General features: G+C 43.5%; 1 protein-coding gene across 1 annotated transcript; it reads left to right on the top strand.

The window, feature by feature from the left end:
- Positions 1–1,283: 1,283 nt before the first annotated feature.
- LOC4350421 (probable apyrase 3) lies at positions 1,284–4,994 on the top strand. Its single transcript, XM_015760751.3, is given in 7 exon segments — positions 1,284–1,478; positions 1,571–1,627; positions 1,755–1,847; positions 1,960–2,165; positions 2,425–2,516; positions 2,841–3,239; positions 4,707–4,994. Coding segments are annotated over 7 exon segments (1,158 nt in total). The 5' UTR covers positions 1,284–1,298; the 3' UTR covers positions 4,838–4,994.
- The last annotated feature ends 19,693 nt before the right edge of the window (positions 4,995–24,687 follow it).

Raw genomic sequence — 24,687 nt, 5'->3', positions numbered from 1 at the left:
CATCCTCAAATTGCCTCCAAATCCACAATCGATCATCTCAAATACTCAAATACATCACAAAATCTCAAAAAAAAAATTACATCAAGCACAACAAAATACATCCACAATACATCCACATCCACAGTCCACAAATCAATCACAATCCACAAATTAATCACAAAATCATCCCTAAATCAACCAACAAAATGCTCCACCAAAATATACAAATCATTCAAAAAAATTCGCAGTCGCCGCCGCCCGGCCGTGGGCCGCCGGCCGCCTTGCGCCCGACCGCCGCGCGGGTCACCGCCGCCCGGCCGCCACCCACCGCCTTGCGCCCGGCCACCACCGCCTGCCGCCTTGTGGCCAGCCCTCCGCGCTGGCCTCCGCCGCCGCCACTGGGGACGGCCCTCCGTGCGCGACGGCCGCCTCCCCTCCCGGATCCGACGGAGGGGAGGCCGCCGCCGCCACCTGGCCGCCTCCCCTCCCGGATCTGACGGAGGGGAGGCCGCCGCCGCCGCTCGGCCACCTCCCGCCGCCGGAGAGGAGCCGGAGGGGAGGGGAGGGGGGAGAGAATGAGGGGGAGGAGAGGGTTGAGAAGAGAGGAGGAGGAGAAGGAGAAGTGAGAAAGAGGAGGAGGAGAAGTGGGAAGGAGAAGGGATAAGATAGGGCGGGGAGGACGAGGTGCTGCTGGCCGGTGGCGCATGGGGATCTTTACTCCCGGTTGGTGTTACCAACCGGGACTAAAAATACATCTTTAGTCCCAGTTGGTAACTCCAACCGGGAGTAAAGCTTATGTTGATCTTTTTTCCCGGTTGGTAACACCAACCGGGACTACAAATAGATCTTTAGTATCGGTTGGTAACACCAACCGGTACTAAAGATGAAAAAGTACCCTTGATCTTTTAAACCGGGATTAAAGATGTTTTTAGTCCCGGTTTTTAATACAACCGGGACTATTGTGAAATCTGGTCGACCGACCAAAGATGGTTTCTCCACCAGTAATATTTTTCTTGAAAAATAATTTTATAATCACTTAAACTTATTAGATTTCATAAATAAATTTTTACTATAAAATTCTAGTCAAATTCTCACTTGGAAGACCACAAAAAATAGTTGAATTTCAAATGCTCTTGCCAGCAAGAAAACGCGACGTTGTATTCCATATACTTGGAGTATGCTTCAAGATTATCGCTTCTCCTTTTTAAAGTGTGAAGCGTGCGTATAGCATGCTTCAAGATTTCTGCAGCATCTTTTTGAAGTGTAAAGCAATAAAGCATACGTGCATGGAACAGTTATGAGGATAGTTTGTGGATTCTATGAAAAAAGTTGTAACTTCATATAGGCTCACATTCGAAAAAAAAATATAGGTGAAGCCCGGGTTGAGCTCATATGCTGGCAAACCACAGGAAGCTGCAAACTCCATTGCTCCTCTGCTAGAGAAGGCTAAAGGTGTTGTTCCCAAGCAGCTTCAGAAAAGAACTCCCCTCAAACTTGGGGTACTTACTGATCTTACTGAAACTGGAATTAATTATTCTTGAAATGATCTTAAGAACTATTTTATGTTTGGTGTAATCAAATTGGTGTTCAGGCCACTGCTGGTCTAAGACTGATTGGAGATGAGAAGTCAGAGCAAATTCTTGAAGCGGTAAATAATATTCTCACCGTAATCTGGTTTCATTAGATGATGTACTCTACTTTTGCAAAGATCTTAACCGTTTGTAGACTATATATTGATCACAAAAATGACATGTTTTCAATAATATTACTTACAGGTTCGAGATCTTGTCCACAGCAAGAGCAATTTCCAGTACAAACCAGAATGGATCAGTGTCCTTGGGGGTTCTCAAGAAGGATCCAACCTCTGGGTATGAAATGTTTGACATACTGTCATTCAGAGCAGAAATTTTCTGACAATTTACATCTTTATATAAATATATCATTTCAGAAAATAAAAATTCCATATGGTACATGGTGCAGGTTGCTCTGAACTATCTTTTGGGGAAGTTAGGAGGGGATTACTCAAAAACCGTAGGAGTGATCGATCTCGGAGGTGGTTCAGTTCAAATGGCCTATGCCATTTCTTCAGATGCTGCAGAAAACGCTCCTCCAGTCCCTGTCGGCAAAGATCCTTATGTTACAAAGGAGTATCTCAAGGGAAAAGATTATAACCTTTATGTTCACAGGTAGAATCGACAACAACTTCTTACCAAATTATATCTTACTTCTTCAGCTCCATGCAATTTTTGTTAACTTAATTTTGGTCTGTATTGACAACAAAAGGCTGTGGACCTGTGGTTAATTAAAAGAAAGCTTAAAACAGACTAACTCGGGCTTGATTAATTTCTGAACATCATTCAGAGTTAGTTGTGTAACACAAGGAAATAAGTAGTAATTATATACTTTAGGCAATGGTGATGATCAGACATAATCTTGAATGAACAGTTACTTGCATTATGGGCTCCAAGCTTCTCGCGTCGAGATTCTTAAGACGAAGAATGGGCAATTCAGCTCCTGCATGCTTCGCGGATTCAATGGTATGTCCCAGAAAAAATACTTTAATTTCTAGATTTAAATGTGTCACATTAATACCGAATACGTCTATATGTATAGGCTGGTGGAATGATTTTCATGGATTTTCGACATAAATAATTGAGGAATTTTAGAACCCCGCATGAAACTATTTAGCCAGAAAATTTCAAAACAAAATCATTTTTTTTCTAATTTAGTCAACGTTTATTCAAATAGGGGCAAATTAAATTTCCTCTTTTTTGCACGGTCGCCCGTTAAGAAATGTTCAAAACGAAACTGCAAACGAAAATAATTTGACGATTTATTCTTGGTCGATGACCTCGACGAAGGTACATACAAGTACAACGGCGAGGAGTACGACGCGGCGGCGTCGCCGGAAGGGGCGGACCACGGCAAGTGCGGCGAGGAGGCGGCGGCGGCGCTGGGCCTGGACGCGCCGTGCGAGTCCCGGAACTGCAGCTTCAACGGCGTGTGGAACGGCGGCGGCGGCGCCGGCATGGCCGACCTCTACGTGGCGTCCTACTTCTACGACAGGGCGGTGCACGGCGGGTTCGTCGTCGACGACGCGCCGAGCGCCGTGACCACCCCGGCGGCGTTCGCGGAGGCGGCGTCGAAGGCCTGCTCGCTGAGCTCCGGCGAGGCCGCGGCCGCGTACCCGGAGGCGTTCGACGTGCAGTTCATATGCATGGACCTGACGTACCAGTACACATTGCTTACAAAGGGCTTCGGTAAGTAATTGCAAAAATATTTCGTCCATTCCAAAATATAATACATCCATCCTATAATAAAATAAGTGCAGTCGTGGATATGTGTGTACAACTTTGATCATCTGTCTTATTTAAAAAAATTATAATTTTTTTTAAAAAAAATTAGTCACACATAAATTACTATTAATGTTTTATCATTTAATAGCAATAAAAATACTAATCATAAAAATGTTTCAAATAAGACGAACGGTTAAACGTTAAACACAAACAATGTAAAACTGCACTTAGACCCTGTTTAGTTCTCACGCAAAAACTTTTCATCCTGTCACAACGAATGTTTGGACACATGCATGCAGTATTAAATATAGAAAAAAAATTAATTACGCAGACTGCGTGTAAATTGCGAGACGAATCTTTTAAGACTAATTGCGCCATGATTTGACAATGTGGTGCTACAGTAAATATTTGCTAATGACGGATTAATTAGGCTAAATAAATTCGTCTCGCAGTTTACAGGCGGAATTCGTAATTTGTTTTGTTATTAGACTACGTTTAATACTTTAAATGTGTGTCTGTATATTCGATGTGGCAAGCCAACACTTTTTACCCCTCGAACTAAATAAGGCTATTTTGGGACGAAGGTAGTAGAATATAAGTGTTTTTTGCAAATATTAATGTTAGGGAAAAAAGATTTCCTTTCAATCATCTTAAGTGTTTAAATTCTCCTTAAGGACCGTGATTAGGTGAAAATGTATGTTCTGTGCGTTGGAATCAGTGGAACAATACTTATATTGTAAAAAAACTTATTTCTATCTAAGCAGTTGGATATTATATAATTTTACAGTTTTTATTGAGAGATTATAGGATGGTAGTATAAATAGAAATGATTTATTGGATAGAAAAATTATAAACAGTTGATTCTACTTACGATTGTAAAGCATCTCTTTAAATCTTTTTAACTCAGATTAAATTAATATTTTAATTTGCGGACAGTGTGGTATCTTTTCGGGAACCATAAAAATAGTTGTATTTAGAGCTAATCTAATTTTATTACACAAACGAATGTATGCACTATGCACCCACACCATATATTAATCTGAGTTAAAAACAATTAAAGAGATGTTTTACAATCGTAAGTAGAATCAACTGTTTATAATTTTCTCATCCAATAAATCATCTGTGTAGTAGGAGTGACATATTAGGACTCGATAAACAAACAATATAAACTATATATATTATTGTATAGTGCCTCCTAATGCCTCATTATTGAACATGTAAAACATCATATAAATAATTATTTATTAGAACTTGCGGCAAATCTTTAAGTAACTTGTTTCCATTTCAATATTAGTTCACTTTGAAAAATTAATATACTCTTTACAAAATTGGCGTACTAAAGAACAACCGAATTAAATTCGTCCACACTGAAGTTACTAGCAAGTAGCAGCAACAACACCTGACATAGAAATTGGAATTATGGTTTCGCAGGTTTGAAGCCAACTAGGGAGATGACGCTTGTGAAACAGGTCAAGTATGGGGATTGCTACGTGGAGTCGGCGTGGCCGCTGGGTACTGCCATAGAAGCCTTGTCCTCCCAGAAGAGTCATCAGTCTGCATGATCCATTTAGCTATATCACGCAAGGATGCCTACATATATGTATGTGTTCTGATTCACGTACGTTTGAGCGGTGGAGAAGATGTTTGGCAGATTTGAGTAGCAAATTCATAACACTGCGCAATTAATAACTTAATAAAATGGTATTGTTTGACGGCAAATTTATACTGAGCCTTGCATGGTAGTTACATACACTGAAAAATCTTAATCCTAATGGGCCTCCAATCGAAGGCCTTAGGCAATAGCCCGGGTGGCCAGAGGCCACGTTATGTTTCACCCATGGTTACGGGGTTTAAAATAAACTTCTTACACTAATGCTCACCGGTTGTCAAGTCTCCTGACTGATATGTTTATTTATTTTCAGTCGTTAAATTTACGGGCATTTCACTTTATTGCCAATTTCAATTTGGTAAATTTTGAGGTTACCGAATTTTGGTAGGGTTTTTATGATTAGAAAGTTTGGGAACCATCAAATTTTGCTAAGATGATATTGGTAAGGTACTAAGGTAGTGTTTAGTTTTTTACTCTATCAAAATTTACTTGGGTTGAAAGTGATGGTAAAGTGAACATGCCCAACATTCTCATATAAGGATTTTCTTTTAACTACTTAGATATCACTTATGCTTATGGTGTTGTGCATAAAGCCATGCCATTCCAAATCTCTGTGGTATATATGTTACAAATCACCACGGTGCATAGCATCTCACACCATCACACGAAATCCTTTTTATCGACGGTCATTTCTATTTCAGTCTTAGCCTATCCCATTCCCATTTAGCAGGTCGAGGGTAATGATATTTCTCTCATGTGCATTCTTTTAAATGGGCTTATATGTTTTTGGGAAAAAAAAACCCATGCACATGGCCCGAAAGGAACTGTAGCCCATTCATATACATGGGCCATATGCAATTCGTTGTCATTTACAAGCATGAAGTTATAGGTACAAAATTTATGTGTATAAAATGTATAAAACTCATATGCACATATTATATATATATATATATATATATATATATATATATATATAATATACATATATGAAGTTTGTATGTATAAATGTTTTGGGCCAATATATTTCTCACTGGGCCTCAAAAACAAGTGGGCTCACATTCAAAGAAGCTCCTACAGACTTATAAATAAGCACACATGGATCAATTTAAAACCGGACATGGAGAGAAACACGGACTGCAATGCCTGACGGGCACCCGTGCGCTCCAACAGTTCCGCATGAGCAATCATGCATTAGACCTACCCAAATTAATTTAATCAATTACCAATTCACATGGGACATATAGAAGTGCGAGTTATACCACTGTTAGAAACAGGATCAGATTTTTTTTATATAATTGGCGTGGTCATGGCCATGGTTCCGGTTCGCATTAAACGATCAAGTATACAAACATCACTGCATTTGCCCGCAGGCGAGGAAGTCCATTGAGCCTGAATGCTATGCCTAGTTGCAAAAGTATCATCTGCAGAAGGTTTAGAAATCAAGGTATGTCATGCACTTCTTGTGGATTTTCAATTTGATAGACAATAATAAGTGATTGATTGTTTCTCTCCTTTGAATTTTGATCTTGTGGCTTAGTGATTTATTAGCGGTTTGTTTTCTCATATATTTATCAATTTTTAAAAATATCTATCAATCAATCATGCTTTATGAATTGATTAATATTTGCAAATTGACATGCTTACTATTATCTTTTGATGTATGATGAATTATGTATGGCGTAAAGATTATTGCTTTATTTCAAAAAAATTTTGTTTGCCTTTTTGGGCCCAAGTATTACTCTCTCCCTCCCTCAGCCCGCAGCCTCTCTCTCCCTCCTCCTCCCTCTTCAGGCCATCGGTCCAGCCCTTTTGCTCCTCCCTCACCAAGAAGTCCATTTTGTCTCCCTCCTCTCAATTCAAATAGTTTTTCGGGTAGTAAATGATTTCAAATGAAAAAAAAATTGTCAACACAAAGTCGTACAACTTATCAATATCTACAACTTTTGTTTTTGTCATTTTGCTATATGGTTTTGTTTCAATAATTTGAATTTGAATTTCAAATTACAACAACTTCAAAAAACATTTTCAAATACTAAATGATTTCAACTGAAAAAGTCATCAACAACAAAGTTGTATAACACATCAATATCTATAACTTCTATTTTGGTCGTTTTTTCATCCGACAAAGTGATAGTAACATTGCTCACAAAATTTACATCTCTCTCTTATAGTTTATATCTGTTATAGTTTTATAAATTTTGTGAGAATGTTATTTGTCGGATGAAGAAACGACCAAAATAGAAGTTATAGATATTGATGAGTTATACAGCTTTGTTGTTGATGACATTTCAGTTGAAATCATTTAGTATTTGAAAATGTTGTTTGAAGTCGTCATAATTTGAAATTCAAATTCAAATTATTGAAACAAAGTCATATAGCAAAACGACCAAAACAAAAGTTGTATATCTTGATGAGTTATACAATTTCGTTGTTGATGACTTTTTCAGTTGAAATCATTTAGTATTTGAAAATGTTGTTTGAAGTTGTCATAATTTGACATTCAAATAATTTTATACAACTTTGTTGTTGATGACTTTTTCAGCTGAAGTCGTTCACTAATAAAAAATTCTATTTGAAGTTCTCAAACTTTGAATTTCAAATTATTCAAATAGAGTCAGATGGAGACACGACCAAAATAAAAATTTTGCATCTCGATGAGTTCTACAACTTTGTATTGGTGACTTTTCTATTTGAAATCATTTATTAACCCCAATTTTCGTTCGAAATTATCAGATTTTGAAAATTCAAATTTTTAATTTTTCAAATGAACTTATTCGTAAAAAATACCAATACGATAGTTGTAGATCTCGATGAGTTCTACAATTTTGTTGTTTCTGATTTTTGCATTTGAAACAACGGTAGTTATTTTTTACGTCATTGACTTATTTTACCGACGGCTGACCATTCGTCTAATGTAAAATTTTTTATGCAAATATAAAATTATTTATATCATGCTTAAAAAACATTTGATGAGGAATCAAGTTAGATTCAGTTTGAATGATTGTATAACAAACCGTTGACCTATGCAGACCGATCGACATCGAGTATAATTGTCCGAAGGGAGTAATTGCATATAACTTTGGCATAATATTACATATGAATATAATTTGTTTTTCGTCTTTACCACATATATATGTTTTCAATTGAATTTTTTGGTAACATTTTCACAACACGTGTTTATTTTATTTAAAAAATATTTATGTAGGAATATAATGTTCTTTTGCTCTTGTAATTTGTTTTGGATACACCATTTCAGAAAATTGGTAGCATTCTCACTTATTTTCACCAAATGTCTTCATTTTATTAAAATATATTTATGTTGGAATATACTGTTTATTTGCTCTTGAAATTATTTTTGCATATAGTTTGTATTTTTTTTCCAAAAAAGAATGATACTGTAGCTGTAGACGCCAATTTTTTTGTGGGGTGGGAGCCAAAATTTTTCAAAAGCAAAATCTTCGCGGTCGGGCCACTTTGCGGTCAAGCCATTTTAAATTTGAATTGACTGTTTTGTCCAAATAATTCAATAACTATTGTCAACGCACTAGGGTCATTTCGGTAAAGCCGCGTTGTGATTGCTTCATACCCTGGTTCCTCAAACCCTAGCCGATTCCAATTCCCAAATCCACTGAAACCCAGCTGTCATCGTCTGCTTCCTCGCCGCCACCATCCACTCTACCGCCGAGCTCCCTGCCCACCACTACCGACGGCGACTACCTCCACCGCCACGGTGTCTTGCCTCTTCCGTGAGTCCTGCCGCGACTCCTCCTCCTCCATCGGCTCATCTGCCATCGTCGCGTCATCCACCACCGGCAGTGGCGGCCTCTCCCCCCGTTCCCCGACCTCGGCATCCCCTCAATCCCCCGATCCACGCGGCCACAGCCCCCCTCCGCATCGCCTTGCATCGGGCTGATCCTCCGCCGGCAGATCCCAACGCCGACATATCAAGGACTACGCCTCGCTATTGTTAAGGTGGTGGAGGTGGTTGCCTCCGGAGTCCCTGTGACGGCGGCAACGCAGCTCGGCCACGTTGATTGCTTGGATGCGGCTCAGCAAATGCAAGGCGAGTAGCGATTGCTGCGCTTAGATTTTCTTTCTTTGTTGCTAATACTGGGTCCTTATTTCTTTCTTTGCTTACTAACTAATTCTAGATCCCTATATCTTCTGACTTTTTTTTATGCAGTAGTCGACTGGAAGGCTTTGGGCTGCCTTCCTCTTCATGTGCATGGTTTTGAAGAGATTTATTTTTATTTTCCTGTTTTCAAGAGATATATGGCCCAAATAATTTGAACTTTTTTTTCTCATGAATGAGTGTAATGGCATGTCAGTAAGCATGCTGATCCTATGCCATTCAATCTGGGAAATCAACCTACTGAACATAGTGTATGCAGTTATCTTCCCAATATTTCCAATAGAAATATGGCATATAGATCATTGTTAAACTATATTACGAGGACATGACTAGCTCGGATATAACCATAACTACCTTATGTATTAATCAACCAAATGTGCATATGTTTTATACTAGATTTACTTGTTATATATTTAAACAAACGTTGCTACACAATAAGTTTTGTGTGTTTTCATTTACAGAGTTACTTGCTTGGGTGAAAGAAAAGAGACCGAGCATAAGGAATGCATGGATGATTGAAGAAGTTGATTAGGGACCAAACCAAGACCTTCTCCAAGTATTCTTTCATCTCACCACGTCACTTTGAGCCCGACCTTTCCTTCTCGTCGCCGGTCGTCGTGGGCCTTCGCCGTCGCCTCCGAGCCCCTTTAAAAGGACCCCCGAGCTCTTCTCTACCCGCCGCCACCCTCGCCTTCGCCTCTCGTCGTCCGTAGCGCCCTAACGCCGTGTGCCCTAGCGCCGCCATCGCCGCCGTCGCTCCAGCCGTGCGCCGCCGCCGTTCCAGACGTTGCCGTCGCTCGGGAAGATCGCCATCGCGTCGCCGTCCTCGTCCACTCCTTCGCCGTCGCTGTTGACCGCCGGAGCACCGTCGCCGTCGTTGACCTGAAGACCGCCACCGTTTCTTCGTCGTCGCCGTCGCCGTCCGTTGATCTTCCGCCGCTCTTTTGGTCACCGGTGAGTTCGTCGCGTCGCGCTCTACCCGTTGGTGCCTTCCGTTTGCGCCGCCGTGCCGTCGTTCGCCAGCGAGCATGCAAGCCCGAGCCGCCGAGCCGCCGCCGCCGGTGGTGACGTCATCGCTGACGTCATCGGGGCCGTTCGCCGTGAGCCGGTCGTGGACCGATCGATCTCAGCCGTCCGTTTTGGATCAAGTCGATCTCGGCCGTCCGTTCGCGTGAACCGCCGCCGTGCGCCCGGTCCACCGAAACCCTAGCCGCTGACGCAATAAATCCTCTTTTCCTTTTCAAAAATAATTCATTATTGCGTCATAAGTCAATTAAAATCAATTTAAGTGTTTTAATCCGATTTAATCTTCAAAAATTCATAACTAATTCATCTTAGCTCCGATTTAGTTGGTTCAAGTCTCTAAATTTTTCTAAAATTGAGATCTACATATTAAAAATATCCACATGTACTGTTCATGCTTGTTTATGTGCTGTTTTGGTGATTTTGCTCTTTTCTGCTTAGATTCCGTCGTTTCCGGAGAGTCCGTTTCCGCAGGAGAAGAGTTTGAAGAGTTCCAAGGCCAGCAAGGCAAGTCACACAGATCCCAAACAACCCTTTGAGCATGTTGATCCCGTTTAAAGCTATTGTTTCTTTTCAACTATTGCATTTATTTTCGAATGTCATTGGGTGGAATTAACCTATTCATTGTTATAGCCCATTTGTTCTTGATTACTTTATTCCTTGATACCTTGGGTTATTATAACTTGACTAGTTGGGCTATGTATATTGGTTCAACTAGATATTAGATATAATTGCTTAGCCCTGCTTAGAAACATTAGCACACTATTGGGATAACTTATGACTCACTATTATTTAATGATAGCTTAATGATAGTTCACGATGGTCAATCGTGATTGGTTAATTAATTAATGTGCCAACTAAAACCTGGTAATGGTGGGTTGTGAGCACATGGTTTTGATGGTCGTGCTCATGACAATTAAGGACCGGTTCACGAGTTTCGGTTGTGAAACATTAACCGTGCCAACCACAAGCCAGCGTGGGCAACGGCTTTATCTTTTGTATAGCATGGTTCATTGCGGGGCACCAGACTGAGAAGTGGCGGAGATAAGCCCACGGGGGTCGCTGGGGAGTCCATGCCTTGTTTATAAGGGGGTGATTATGATCCAGGAAGGTGCGCTGCGGTGGATTGTGTTATGCAAGGGGTATTGTCACAACTCCTTTCCGAGGTACCGTGGTGGTATTGAGGCACATGGTGACATGATGTGGGGTTGTGTCTTGTGGGTACAGTGGTACACCTCTGATCAGAGTAAAACTATTCGAATAGCCGTGCCCGTGGTTATGGGCGTGACAAGTTGGTATCAGAGCCTCCTTGACCCTAGGTTATGCCAAATGGTTACTCATAGAAGCCCTCTAAAAATATTGGAAAAGTAGAACTGTTCTCCTCCCTTTCTCTTTTAATTAAACCAAACTAATGGCACATGCACTTCATAATATCTTTTAATAGTTCTCATTTAAAATTTATTCCAGTGTTATCGGTACTGTACATCTATGTCACACCCTGAAAATTCAAAATATATAAATTGTTGTTTAAATGGAATTTTTAGAAATAATTTTAAAAGTCTTGAAGAGAAGATCTAATTTTAATTAATAAATTCCAATATAAAATGGGGCCAGATAAAATTTCATTAAATACTTTGCTTAATTCTATAATTCCTAGATTTTTCTGGGATTTATTTGAGCTAAGGAAGTATTTTTAATAAATGGAATTGCATTTAAGAAATAATTTAAATTGAAAAAGGTTTTAAAAAGTCCTTTTTGGCTTTGGGCCGAAAGTCGGCCCAAAACAATAGCTTTAAATAGGATCAACAGTTGAAAAGGTTCTCGGGGGGTGACCGAACCTTGGCCCATATATACTGCTACATAACCTGACCAGCCGCCTATGCTCTTGGTCTTGAAGTCATATTGGTTCTTTATGTTCAAGCTCATAGGGTTAGCCGATGAGGTGATATCCAGACCCGTGATCATGATGATATCTAGGAGAGTTGGGGTCATCGGCCCTTGGTTGAATAAGAAGGCATTGATAGTGTTGGACCAGAAATAAGAGGCAGCTGCCATGAGAGGTTCATCCTTGGCTGAGTTTGCTATGGTTAGGTCAAGTGCTTGGCCGATTCCAATTTCGTCCCAGTGAACTCTTTTGCTAGCCGACATACGCATGAACCATGTAGTCCAACTTTTCTCGAGGGAAGTTTTTTCTAGAGACGGCCAAGATTTAAAGGTGTTTTTCCAGTGACCTGGATCTGGATTGGTTAATCTTAACAGAATCCTATTGGTTTCACAGATAATGAACTCGGTTGGATCAGGATTGCCGATTGGGCCGAGAAAGTAGTGGTTTTCATGCGATAAGCTGGGAATCGCAACTAGGTTGGAGAGGTGCTACAAATCCAAAGCGACCGAGAAGAAGAGAACAATAGGAGACAAGAGAAAATCAATCTACTCTTGGGAAAAGGGATTTAGCCGATGAGAACTTACCTCAGCGTACTCGGCTGATGGCGCATCAGATGGGCCGGCGGAAGACGACATCGCTGCGGGCGGAAATCTCGTCGGGGAGGAAGTCGCCTGGAAATCGCCTTTGCGCCGGAGGAATCGCCGGAGAAGAGAGAGGAAGAAGTTTTGCTTGAGCGGTGAAAACGGAAGTCACGGCGTGAGATTTCTCGAGGGGAACGGTTAGTATTTAAAGCGCTGGAATAACGGTCAATAACGGCGGAGTGCGAAACTTACTCGGAGACAGTACACGACAAATTCGGAACATTACCAAATATCCCGGACTTGGGGGGCATGTGTTAACAACCAAATTTGGTAGTGTCAGCATCGGAGAGGAAGATGGGATCGAAGCGGAATCGAAGATGAGGATTGTCGTGGAAACAGAATGAGTATCGGCTGGAGTCTAGATCGGCTACGGTTAGGATCGGCTAAGTCTGAGTCAGATTGGGTTAAGTGATTCAGCCGATTCCGACAATACGACATGTATACAACATTGGGTTCAAGTTAATGTACTTCAAGATTATTGCCACGCACGGATAGAGTCCTGGGAAGGCAATTGTATCTACTAATTAAGATATTTTATGTAAATTCCTTATAGACAAATGTGGGCAAAAGTCTGCCGCAAAGACTTATGATATCTTAGATTTTGTTAGAGATAACAGTCGTGTCCGGTATGGGCATATCTTGTAATTCTCAGGTATAAATAGACCCCGAGACCTATGTAATTTTTAACACACACGTTCAATACAATTTCGGCACATCGCCACCTTTTGCTTTAATTTTATTTCGACGAGTTCTTGCTTTCAGGTTGAGCTGCATCGGTTTCGATCTTCAACAAGAGATAAAACTTGTTATGATGACATGCGTTCTTGGGATTAGTGCTTCCATCTTTACGATACTCTAATCTTGTTTATGTGATTCGTCGAGTTATCGTATATCTTACGTGATCTCTGGCAATATCGTCATCTAACCTACAATCGACTAACATCTATCAAGGAAGGCAGCCGATTAGGTTAGATTTCGATGTTGATTCAGATTATATAAGATATCTACCACCCTATGAAACATCCAGCGGTTTGATTGTCTAGATATTGTCCTTCTTTTCATACTTAATGCTGCATCAGTTGAGTTTGATCTATTAAGTCGTGCTTAGAATTACAATCTCTAGCCTGCCTTCTGGTTGCCGATTAGGGTAGTCTCGGAGTTTTAGCCGATCTAATCTGATTCGACCATATTTGCTTTATATGCTTCATTGACATGTTAAATCTGCCCTTTATATTAAGATCTTGTCACATCTAAGTATATTAAGCATCTGCTTGAGTATTTTATCTGCTTCAATATCTTAATATAAAGCGGTATCGGAGTATTAGCCGATACATGCTAGATCTATTTGATCGGCTATGCTACAAACATATATATATAATCTCGTTATTAATATATATTTCGATTTAAGTGATTTATACTGTCTCGGTATGGTGACCGATCTACTCCAATCACTTGATTTAAGTGTATATTGATATAAAGATTATATATTGTTGATATCTACAGCCGATCTAGTAGATTTGGTGTTTTGTTACGTATTGATGATCGCCGATCGATTCACATACGATATCGGCTCAGAGATAAATGATATGTCATCGGCAAACAGCCGATCCGCTATCATTTATAGATTTAACTACGGTTTCTTTGTCTTTGTTTCTTGTTGATTGCAGGATCAAATCAACTGGCACGCTCATACATCCGAAGGCGAGCTTTGGACCTACACTGTAGTTAAGCAGATCTCCCAGGCCTCGTGTTTTCTGTCAACACATGGTTGGTACCCATATATATCAAACCTGATACCTGGTACTTGTAGATACCATGCTTAGTACCTGTGGTATCATGGTTGATACCCATATATATCAAACCTGATACCTGGTACCTGCGAGGTATCATGGCGGCTGATACTAGGTACCATGCTTGGTACCTATGGTATCATGGTTGATACCCTAAATGTATCAAACCTGATACTTGGTACCTGCGAGGTATCATGGCTGGCTGCGAAGTATCAGGTATCATGATGGCTGTGAGGTATCAAGTATCAAGCACCACACGTCTTTTCTCCTCTTCTTCCTTCCCCTCAGATTGGTCCTTGTTTCTTACTACTGCCGCAACCAACGTCATTGTCTCCACAAGCATTGGTTCAAGACGCAGGAAGTGCGATACCTAGGAGGATCATGGAGGGAGAGAGCACTACTGCTTCGGCTAGTTGTAGTGGTGCTCCGCGCCGCTGGCGCGATGCTGAGCCAGGTGGTGCCGCAGGTGATGTATCTACGCGGACGCGGAGCCAGGTGGGGGTCGTGTAATCGCGTGGGGCTCGGACCGGAAAAGGAGATGTGTATTAAATCTGTCGGTTGTTTAATTATCCTGTGACTACCACTTTTAACGGAATCCCATGGGGTAGCAGCCCTCTAGTTGTAAAATTTAGTAAAAAAGTTTAATAACTAATTAAATAGAAAGGAAAAAAAGACTCATGTAGGGGTTGGTTAGATGTACAGCGCTGAACCTTAAGCACAATGTCTTGTAATGTAATGGAAAATGATGCCAATGATCATTGTTCTTTTACCGAATACACATGTATTTGCATGATTGCACAATGGTGCCTGATCTTACATTCCTTAATAATCTTACTCCTCTGACACTGTAAAGATAAACTAATCAGTAAAAATGGAAAAGAGAGAGCGAGAGAGAGGAGGAACTTAGCTGATCTGTACACCTCAATTTATCTGATTAGATAGGAAAAGCACCTGTGGAATTTTTACTCTTGTAAGTTATATAACCATATTTTTTCAATCTATTAGGCAAAAGTCAGAAACAAACAAGATTGATCGATCTCTCTGTTACAGCAGCTCCGTCAATTCCTGAAGGCAAGGCATGTCGGCTGAGATTTCGCCATAGCCAGCGGTATCTACGTACGCCTCCGCCGCAGGCTGCTTCACCTCCCTTCGAGACGTTATGACTTATGAGCATCGTGGTGTTTAGCAGAATTAGTGTAACAGATAAAGAGCTTAGTGAAAAGAATGAGGGATTTTTCTCAGGGTACAAATAGTTATTACCGCTGATTGCCCTAGTAGATGTCGACCGATCCTCTAATATGGAGATGAAGCAACAGAGTATTGGTACGTCCCTAGTGACCACTTGTAGCCCCACATGGGGAGATCGAACAACTCCATACCTCGTTGCCTGGTCTTTGATGGGCTGAGAAGAATAAGAATTTCCAATGGACCTAATCAAATGAATGGACCATAAAAAGAAGCATATTGGAGATAATCGAATGTAGATGTCGACCGATCCTCTAATATGGAGATGAAGCAACAGAGTATTGGTACGTCCCTAGTGACCACTTGTAGCCCCACATGGGGAGATCGAACAACTCCATACCTCGTTGCCTGGTCTTTGATGGGCTGAGAAGAATAAGAATTTCCAATGGACCTAATCAAATGAATGGATCATAAAAAGAAGCATATTGGAGATAATCGAATGGTTGAGAATAACTTCCTCAAATGATCCGACGGTAAATTTTTCGTGGATGACTTGGCTTCACAGAATTTGAGCTTTATAGCACAAAAATGACCTTTATTGCGCACCAATTATATATGAAGAAATGATATGCGTATGATTAGGATGAGTAGTAGTTGCTTGCGAATGACCTCATCCTTTTTTTTTCATTTGATCGCCTTCCCCTTTTCATGAGTGCTCGCTGTGCGCTTAGAATTCCCAAGGAAATTCATTTTCAAAGCTTGCTTACTCACACTTTTAATTCAACATCTTTTAAACTCTTACTTGAATAACAATACATATTTATCTTCAAAAATCTGAGTTTCATATGAAATTTTTAAAAACTATGTTGAAAATATTGACATTTTCAATTTCCAAAATTTTATAACTTATAATTTCAATACATTCTACATGTAACTTTAACCTATCAACTCAAATTTTTGTATAGTTTCTAGTACTCAAAACATCAAATATTTAAGTAAAAACATTACAATTAAGATTTCAAAATCAAGTACTTTCAACAAAATTATAAGAACTTTTCTACTCATATCTTCAACATGCAAACCAAATTTCTACTCAGATCTTCAACATGCAAATCAAAAATCTGGAGACCTTGCCAATAACGTTAGGAGAACAAAGATCAGAAGTCCAAGCCCTCCCTAAAATATAAGAATTTCTATAGGTTTTTAGGATAATTAAATAAGCAGTTTTAATTGAATCGTGAAAATTTGTGATTGGTTCAGAAGATAAACTATGTGAAGAAATTAAATAGTAGATGTTTATGGCTGATTGAGATTTGGAGGTAGGGGGAGAACCAGTTACTACATTTTAGGGTAAATTGACGATACTCGAGAAATATATATTTTTTCTACGGATGGAGTGCATCCTTGATACAATTAATTATCTAGTTGTTTCTTCGGATCACGTTCGATGGCTTCTGTTGCAGAGAAATATCTTATCACAACGTAGCGTACTTAGTATGTATAATATAATATGATTTAGTTGATTCTTTGGATCACGTTAGATTGTTGCAGGAGCAATAATATCTTATCACAATGAAGCGTAGTATTTGTCGTCTATATAAATCTGCACGTTTTGCCCCAGTGGATGATTGGTGGTCACGTACGGTCCTCGGATATAGCAAGCACGATTATTGTATCCACTTGGATCGAAATGTTGGAAAATAATGAAGCAACAACAATAATCAATGCCGACTGGACAAAAGTCACGAGGTGTCCATCCCTAGGACACGAGCGTGCATTGGATGGTAAAAAAAAATGACATTAATAAGATTATATAAGTGCCAGTTTATAGAAAAAAAATCTGTTACTAATGTGATAGGTCACGGTCCGTGTTAAAAACCAACACTATGTCGCCCTATTTTTTCAAATGCACCGACACAAAGCCTAGCCTAGCCGAACCTAGCAAGGGAAAAATATATGAAAGTTCTCTCTCTAAATCTCTTCATCTTTTCTCCTCTTTCTCTCTCTCTCGATCTATTTCTTTGCCTCTCACTCTCCCCCTACTTAAGTAGAGGTATGGAAAACAGCAGGTGGCTCTACAGAGACAACCTACAGCGGCTCCAACGCTTGGCTTGAAGAATATGTTCATAACATAAGTCACGTTGGGTTCTGCAATGCGCAGCTATCCTAAAGGACAACACGACGATAACAACGGCAATAGTGACGACGATGGCTTAGGTGGCGTTTGGATCCAGGAACTTAACTTTAGTCTCTATGTTTAGACACTAATTTAGAGTATTAAGTATACACTACTTACAAAACTAACTACATAAATGAAAACTAATTTGTGAGACAATTTTTTTAAGCCTAATTAATCTATAATTAGAGAATATTTACTGTAGCATCACATAGGCTAATCATGGATTAATTAGGCTCAATAGATTCGTCTCGCTAATTAGCCCAAGATTATGGATGGGTTTTATTAATAGTCTACGTTTAATATTTATAATTAATGTCCAAACATCCGATGTGATAGGGAATTAAAAGTTTTAGTCCCATCTAAACAGGGTCTTAGCCGTTCATGTCCTCCAGCTCACTAGACAGCCAGGCTAGGCTTCTCTGGGGAACAAATCCAATTTGTGGCTCCTACTAACCGCCCGAGGTCAGCATCCCACCTTTTATCCTCCTCGTACGTACCCTCATCTCTCTCTTGCTATTCTTGTTGTCGACGGGGATACCCGTAGACCGGATATAGACGGTATTGGGGTACGCTGGTACGAGGATCTACGTAATACGACATCAAGCAAATAAAAGACAACGATTATACTGGTTCAGGCCCCTTGATAGGTAATAGCCCTAATACAGTTGGTACGGGATTATATGATGGAAACCACAGATTACAAAGGGAATAGTAGAACTCGATGATACCGACAAGACCGTAGTCGAGTTGGTTCGACTAGATCACCCGGCGACTTGGCTCCTGTAGGCTCCGACTTCATAGGCTGTGGCGGTTGTGTTGGCGGTGAGATTCGATCACTTTGGTCTTCCCGGGGGGTCCCTTTTATACCACGGGTCAGTCGATCTCCAAGTAGAACTCGGAGATATCGGACCCACACAATATAGTAACGACCCAATTCTGTCCGAGTAGGACTCCTTCCATCCGTGGACTCCGTTTCTTTTACGTGATGGATTTCCTTAACATGTACAGGAAACATCAGTATATGCGCAGGTATACCGTATCGGTATACAACATGCATCCAAGGGTAGAGTGTATACCTTATCCGTAACCCTAACAGTAACCCCCGAATTCTGCTTAAATGAACTCATGTGACCGATCGCGACTTCGGATGTCGGAATCGTTATCGCTCTCAACTGGTCGATCTCGGTATGAGAACCGTAGAGACATAGAGTTATCGATAACATTGTACGAAGTTCAACGGTCATGAGTAAATTTAAATTGTAGTCCGAAAACTGCTGCGCGTAACGGACCCAGAAATTTTCGGCGGCCATCTCTCTCCTTTCCTTGGAATTCGCACCGTCGGTAGTGCGCTTATTTAAAGGGGTTTTAGGGATCCATTTTGAAGTCCGTTTGCCGCAAAACTTTCTAGCCTTCAAGCTCCCCTCGTCTTCTCCGCTCCCGCAAAAAAAACCCTAGTTTGCTCATCTCGGTCTTATTCTCCGGCGATCTTCGGCGGTGATGGATTTCGACAAGTCCACCTCCACCAACGCGTCCCTGAAGAAGCTGCAGGACGACGGTGCCCTCCCTGGTCGCGGGATCATGGAGAGCGAACTAGGAGGTACTGAACCCGAACCTGTCCTGGGCCGCATGGTTGCGGTTGAGGATTACATTCTTTGTGGTTTTCTTCCTCCGCCCTCCGAGTTTCTTCTTCCTGTCATGAATTTCTACGGCCTTTCCTTGCTTCATCTGAACCCCAATTCTATCGCATTCCTTAGCATTTTCTCCTACCTTTGTGAGGCCTACATTGGGGTAGAGTCATTTCTTGATCTCTTTCGCTTTTACTACGAGTTGCGCTGGACGGAACCAAAAAAGGTATCTGGATGTCTCGGTTTCCGACTTCGGGATGGCCTGAAGTCGCGATACATCCCCTTCCAGTGCCCCTCTTCTCGTAGCAAATGACGGGCAAGGTGGTTCTATCTTCAGATAGAGAACTCGGATCCAGCCTCTGTTGTTCCTGAGGAGCAACCAGACAAGATTCTAGAGTGGACCGCCAAACCCGCCCTAACTCCCTCCCTTCAGTCTTTAATCGACATTATTGATGACCTCCGAGTACGAGGGTTGTCGGGGTATGAAGTTGCTGCCGACTTCATCGGTAGGTGGATCCAACCGCTCCAGGCCCGAGCCTACCCGGCCTTTGCATGTTCCTCCTGACTTATCGAGTTCTGTTTGTCGATCTTACAGGTTTGAATAGCGAAACCGTGGAGCGCCGCGTCGGTCAAGTGATGATCAGCGGCCCCACGACAGCGAGCGACATCCCCGTCCCCCTTTGAGAGAAGGGGACGGTCGAACACGAGGCTGGGATCAACGTGAGTGTACTCGTTGACTCCTTTACTTCTGTCTTATTGGGAGCGCATAGTGACTTCATGTACGCAGGCTCTCCCTCTAACGGATGTCATCGGACCGCTTGCGGATCACCAGGCGGCGGCGTCGTTGAAGGAGGGCGTCGCCAAGGAGGTGTCCGACATTGCTGCTGCTGCAACGACGAGTGGCAGCAATGTTCCGAAGAAGGGGAGGACGTTCTCCTCCGTACTCGGGAACCGTCGGAAAGCACCTACTCCGTCGGTAAGCCTCTCTTGTCTTTCGTTCATGTAGTCAGAATATTTTGACCTCATATCGTGCTATCTTGTTTAGGCCATGGATGCATCTCCCCCACCCCAGCGAAGGCAAAGGCTGGTGACGCTCGGCGAAAAGTAAGTAGATGCTTTAGAAGTCGTCCTATTTGCAAAGTCTTGATTGCCTGACTTCATGAAATCGTGGGAATTTTGCGCAGGGCGGCGCGGGCGAAAGGCTGCGCAAGACGGGTCCAGTGCAGCCTCCATTGCATCCCCTGCAGCGGCCTCGACGGATGTCGTGGTCGTGGCCAGGGAGCGGGAGGTGACGCCAAGCGGCCTCGCCGGTGGCCTTTTACCCGCTCGGGGCGCGCCTGCTGATGTCCTCACCTGGGGGAGCTCCAATCCGAGATGGAGCGTATTCTCCAGGCAAGTGCTCGCGGCGTAGGACATGAAATCGAGGAGGCCAGGGTAGCGGCGTCGTCGGCGAACGAGCGTGCCAACAAACTAGCACGTGACCTGGCGGAGGTTCGAGAGGACCTCCTAAAGATGAGGGAGCTGGTGACCGGCAACAAAAGGCAGCGACAAGGACTCGAGCACCGAATGTCGGAGCTCGAGAACAACTTGTCGGAGATCCGCGGCTCGCTGCGGATGACTTACACTGGCCTACACCAGCTCGCCGGGGAGTGCGGCGTCACGAGCACCATTACGGTGAACCCTGACGAGTTCTCGCTGACGTCCTCACTCACGGAACTAGCCACGGCGATGGAGGAGATCCCCTGCAAGCATGCGGCCAGGATCGGCGAGGAGATGTTTAACGGGATCTACACCGGGGCGAGCCACGTCCTCGCGTGCATGAGGTTGGCGCACCCTAATATCGACCTCCAGAGGATCTTGGATCAGGGGGCCGCCAATGACACGCGCAAGGGCGTGATGGACGAATTCGGTGACTTGGGGTAGTCTGTTCTCCCCGTTTTTGAAGAGTAGGATTTTATTTCCCCTGTACTCCTTAATCGATTATGCTTGTAAAACTTTCGTAGGTTCAAACTGCTTTTGTGTATGCAGTTGTTTCCTTCGTTTTCTTTAGCATGTTGATTCCGAGTACTTTGTTGTAAATGTAGAGATGTTGATATCGAGGATGTCCAGCAACGCGGGCAGCTTGAGTTGCCGGTAGTCGTTCCGGCACTTGTGCTTAAGCCGTACGTGCCGCGGGACGATGTCGATCAAAGCCTGTCCGTGGAGGCGGACATGGTGATGACTTCCTTAGGTTGGTACTTTGGTCTTCATCTCCTTTACTCTTTTGTTCCAATCGACTTAATTTGCCGTGTTCTCGAAAGAGGAGAACAACTCGACTTAGTCATTTCCGTGTTTGAGCAGACCTCGAGAGTGTGTTGGCCGACCGAGATCGTCGAATCCAATATTGGAGGATGAAGTTCAAGGTGGCCGAACTCGAGAGGACTATGGTGGAAGTGAAGAAAGAGCAGGCCGTGGAAGCCCTCCGAGGTCGCGAGGTGTGGTTCAACTCGTACCTCAGGAGCTGCTGCATGGCGATGGCTGGAGTCTGTAGGGAGCTCCGAGTACCTCGCGGGAATCCCGAGGAGTCGGCGGCTGGATACATCTCATGGTTAAATGGGGCCTGCACTCAGCTTGAAGTCATCGGCAAGCATATCGACGAGGCCCTGAAACAGGAGTGTCGTCGGTTGAGCCGATATGCCGGAGGGCACGTGCTGGCCTGTGTCCGAGATCACCGCCCGCAGCTGCACCTCGAGTTCCTCCAAGAAGGGTTTTCACGTTCTCGGAGGACTCCCGCAGAGATAGACAATCTGGCGAAGTCAATGGCGCCGCTTGCCGAGAAAGTCTTTCAATCCATGGATTGGCGTTAGCCATCCTGGTAGTCTTTGTATCCTGTAAAAATTATCTTCAAGGAGACATGTAATATATTTTGGAGTAGTTATAAATTGTAAGAAGTACTCGTGAAATAGAAAAGGAATCTATCTGACTAGGGTTTAGGGTTTAGGGTTTTGAGTCATACACTCTCCCTAGCCCCCAGCCTTGTCTTTGGAGAAGCGTTCTTGGAGGATAAGGCTCTTGGACCCTTGACTTGCCTTGGTTGAAAAAAAGCACTAATCCTAGCTGACGGAGCTTGGGGCTCCTCACCGGGAGACCGCGCAGGCCCCCCTTTGCCATACTTGCGCTGAAGCCTGGAATGAATCTGACCGGGACTGACATACCAACTCCAGGAGTTAGCACGCCGGCTCCGGCTAGGGACGAGAGCCAGGAAGCTCCCATCATTCCGACGGGACGGGGCGAGGCGTGTGACAGGCCGCCTGTTGCCACCTAACCCGCGATCTGACCGGTCTGTGACCGGTCACACACCGCGACTGGTCACGGACCGGATAAACGTGCGCTGCGCCGCATTAAATGCGGCGTGACGCGCTCGTTCAATCCGCTATAAATGCGGTTAGGTGAGCGCCGCTGTGCTCACCTAACCCGCACACGTGGCGCCAATACCACGGGGGGTCGGGGCGCCCCAGCCCTCGGGGCCGAAACGGGAGCGGCCCGACCCCTCGGGGAGACAGAGGGAGGGGTGGCCACGTCACCCTCGGGCCCGACGCCCCCCGAGGGGGTCAGGCCACGTGGGTGACCGCGGCTGCCCAAGCCTCTAGTCACGATACCCCCGGTCCCATGTCACCGACACTAGCCCCTAGCCGTGAAGTTGGAAAACTCAGTTTCCGATTACACGGCTTGGTTAATACGCACGGCAAGAGCTCTTACATGAACAGATCTTACATAGTCGTTTGTCCCTACATGATCCGACAAGGCCTTACCCGCTTTGGGCGTCCCCAGCCGAAGTTCACTTAGGTTCCTCAGAGGCCTTGTCAAGACGGCGTAAAGGGACATGAGGATAGGTTTCAACGCTATGTGTCGTCGTGGTAAGGGATCGTCGGGAAGGAACACTTTGATTGTAGTCTTTACCTAAAATCAACTTTATTTGAAGTCGTAAGATGTCTTACAAGTATGGATACTATTGATTTACACATAAAATTTACGTAATTGATCAATGTTCCATGAATTTGCTAACTCGCGACCATCGCCGTCTGCAATCTTGAATGCACCTGGCCACAAGACTTGCGTGATCGTGTATGGTCCTTCCCACTTGGGTGAGAGCTTGTTACGCCCTGCTTGGCTTTGAACCCGTCAGTGGACGTAATCGCCGATCGAAAGCGTGCGTGCTCTGATGTGCTTCTCGTGGTATCGGCAAAGGGCCTGTTGGTAGCTGGCTGCTCTGACGGCAACTCTTTCTCGATGCTCTTCGAGTAGATTAACATCGTCGCTTCACTGCCCCTCTTGATCCTCGTCGGAGTACTTCTGTACTCGTGTGCTCTGATGTCGTAGCTCCGTGGAAAGCATGGCTTCTGAGCCATACACGAGGAAGAAGGGTGTCTCGTTGTTGGACGTTGTCGGTGTGGTACGCACGACCCATAAGACAGAGGGGAGTTCTTCGACCCACTTCTTGTCGTGTGACATGAGTCTGTCGTAGACACGGGTCTTGATCCCTTGTAGTACTATGCCGTTTGCCCTCTCGACCTGTCCGTTGCTCTAAGGGTGAGAAACCGAGGCAAAGCAGATATTGACGCCTAATCCAATGCAGTAATCCTGGAAGTCGGCACTGATGAACTGGGAGCCGTTGTCTGTTATGATGCAGAATATCCCTTTAATGCAGAATAGGAACCTATATCCGCCCTGTCCTCGTGGGAATGGTCCGAGTATGTCGAGCCCCCAGCACAAGAACGGCCAAGTAAGAGGGATAGTCTGGAGCGCCTGTGCTGGTAGCCTTGTGTGTTTACTGTGGAATTGGCAGGCTTCACACCGCTGAACCATGTCGCAAGCGTCTTTGAGGGCGGTCGGCCAAAAAAACCCTTGTTGAAAAGCTTTTCTGACCAATGTGCGACCGGCGGCGTGTGACCCACAGATCCCTTCGTGTATGTCGAGGAGGAGATGTTTGTCGTCGTGGGATGAAATGCATTTGAGAAATACCCCGTTTGGTGCCTTCTTGTATAGATCGTCGCCAATCATACAGTAGATTTTTGGCTTGACGGGTTATTTTTTCGGCTTCTGCATCGTCCTCCGGCAACTCGTCACTACTCAGGAACTTGATGAGTAGGGTCCGCCAATCGTCTGTGGTCTCAATGTCGGCAACGGCGCGTTCTGCTTTTGTAGCCCCCGAGCTGATGTCGGGGACGACTGTGCTATCTTCGTCATTTACCAAATATGGAAGCTCATAGCTTTGAGGTGAGTAGACATTTTAATTTTCCAAGTGGAGTAGTTTGTGCCATTAAACATGGGAGCCTTCCCTACATGGTTCACCTCGTTCGACAT

Source organism: Oryza sativa, chromosome 11 (genome assembly GCF_034140825.1).
Source record: "Oryza sativa Japonica Group chromosome 11, ASM3414082v1".
NCBI classification, from domain to species: Eukaryota; Viridiplantae; Streptophyta; class Magnoliopsida; order Poales; family Poaceae; genus Oryza; species Oryza sativa.
This window is presented reverse-complemented; position numbering and strand designations above follow the sequence as displayed.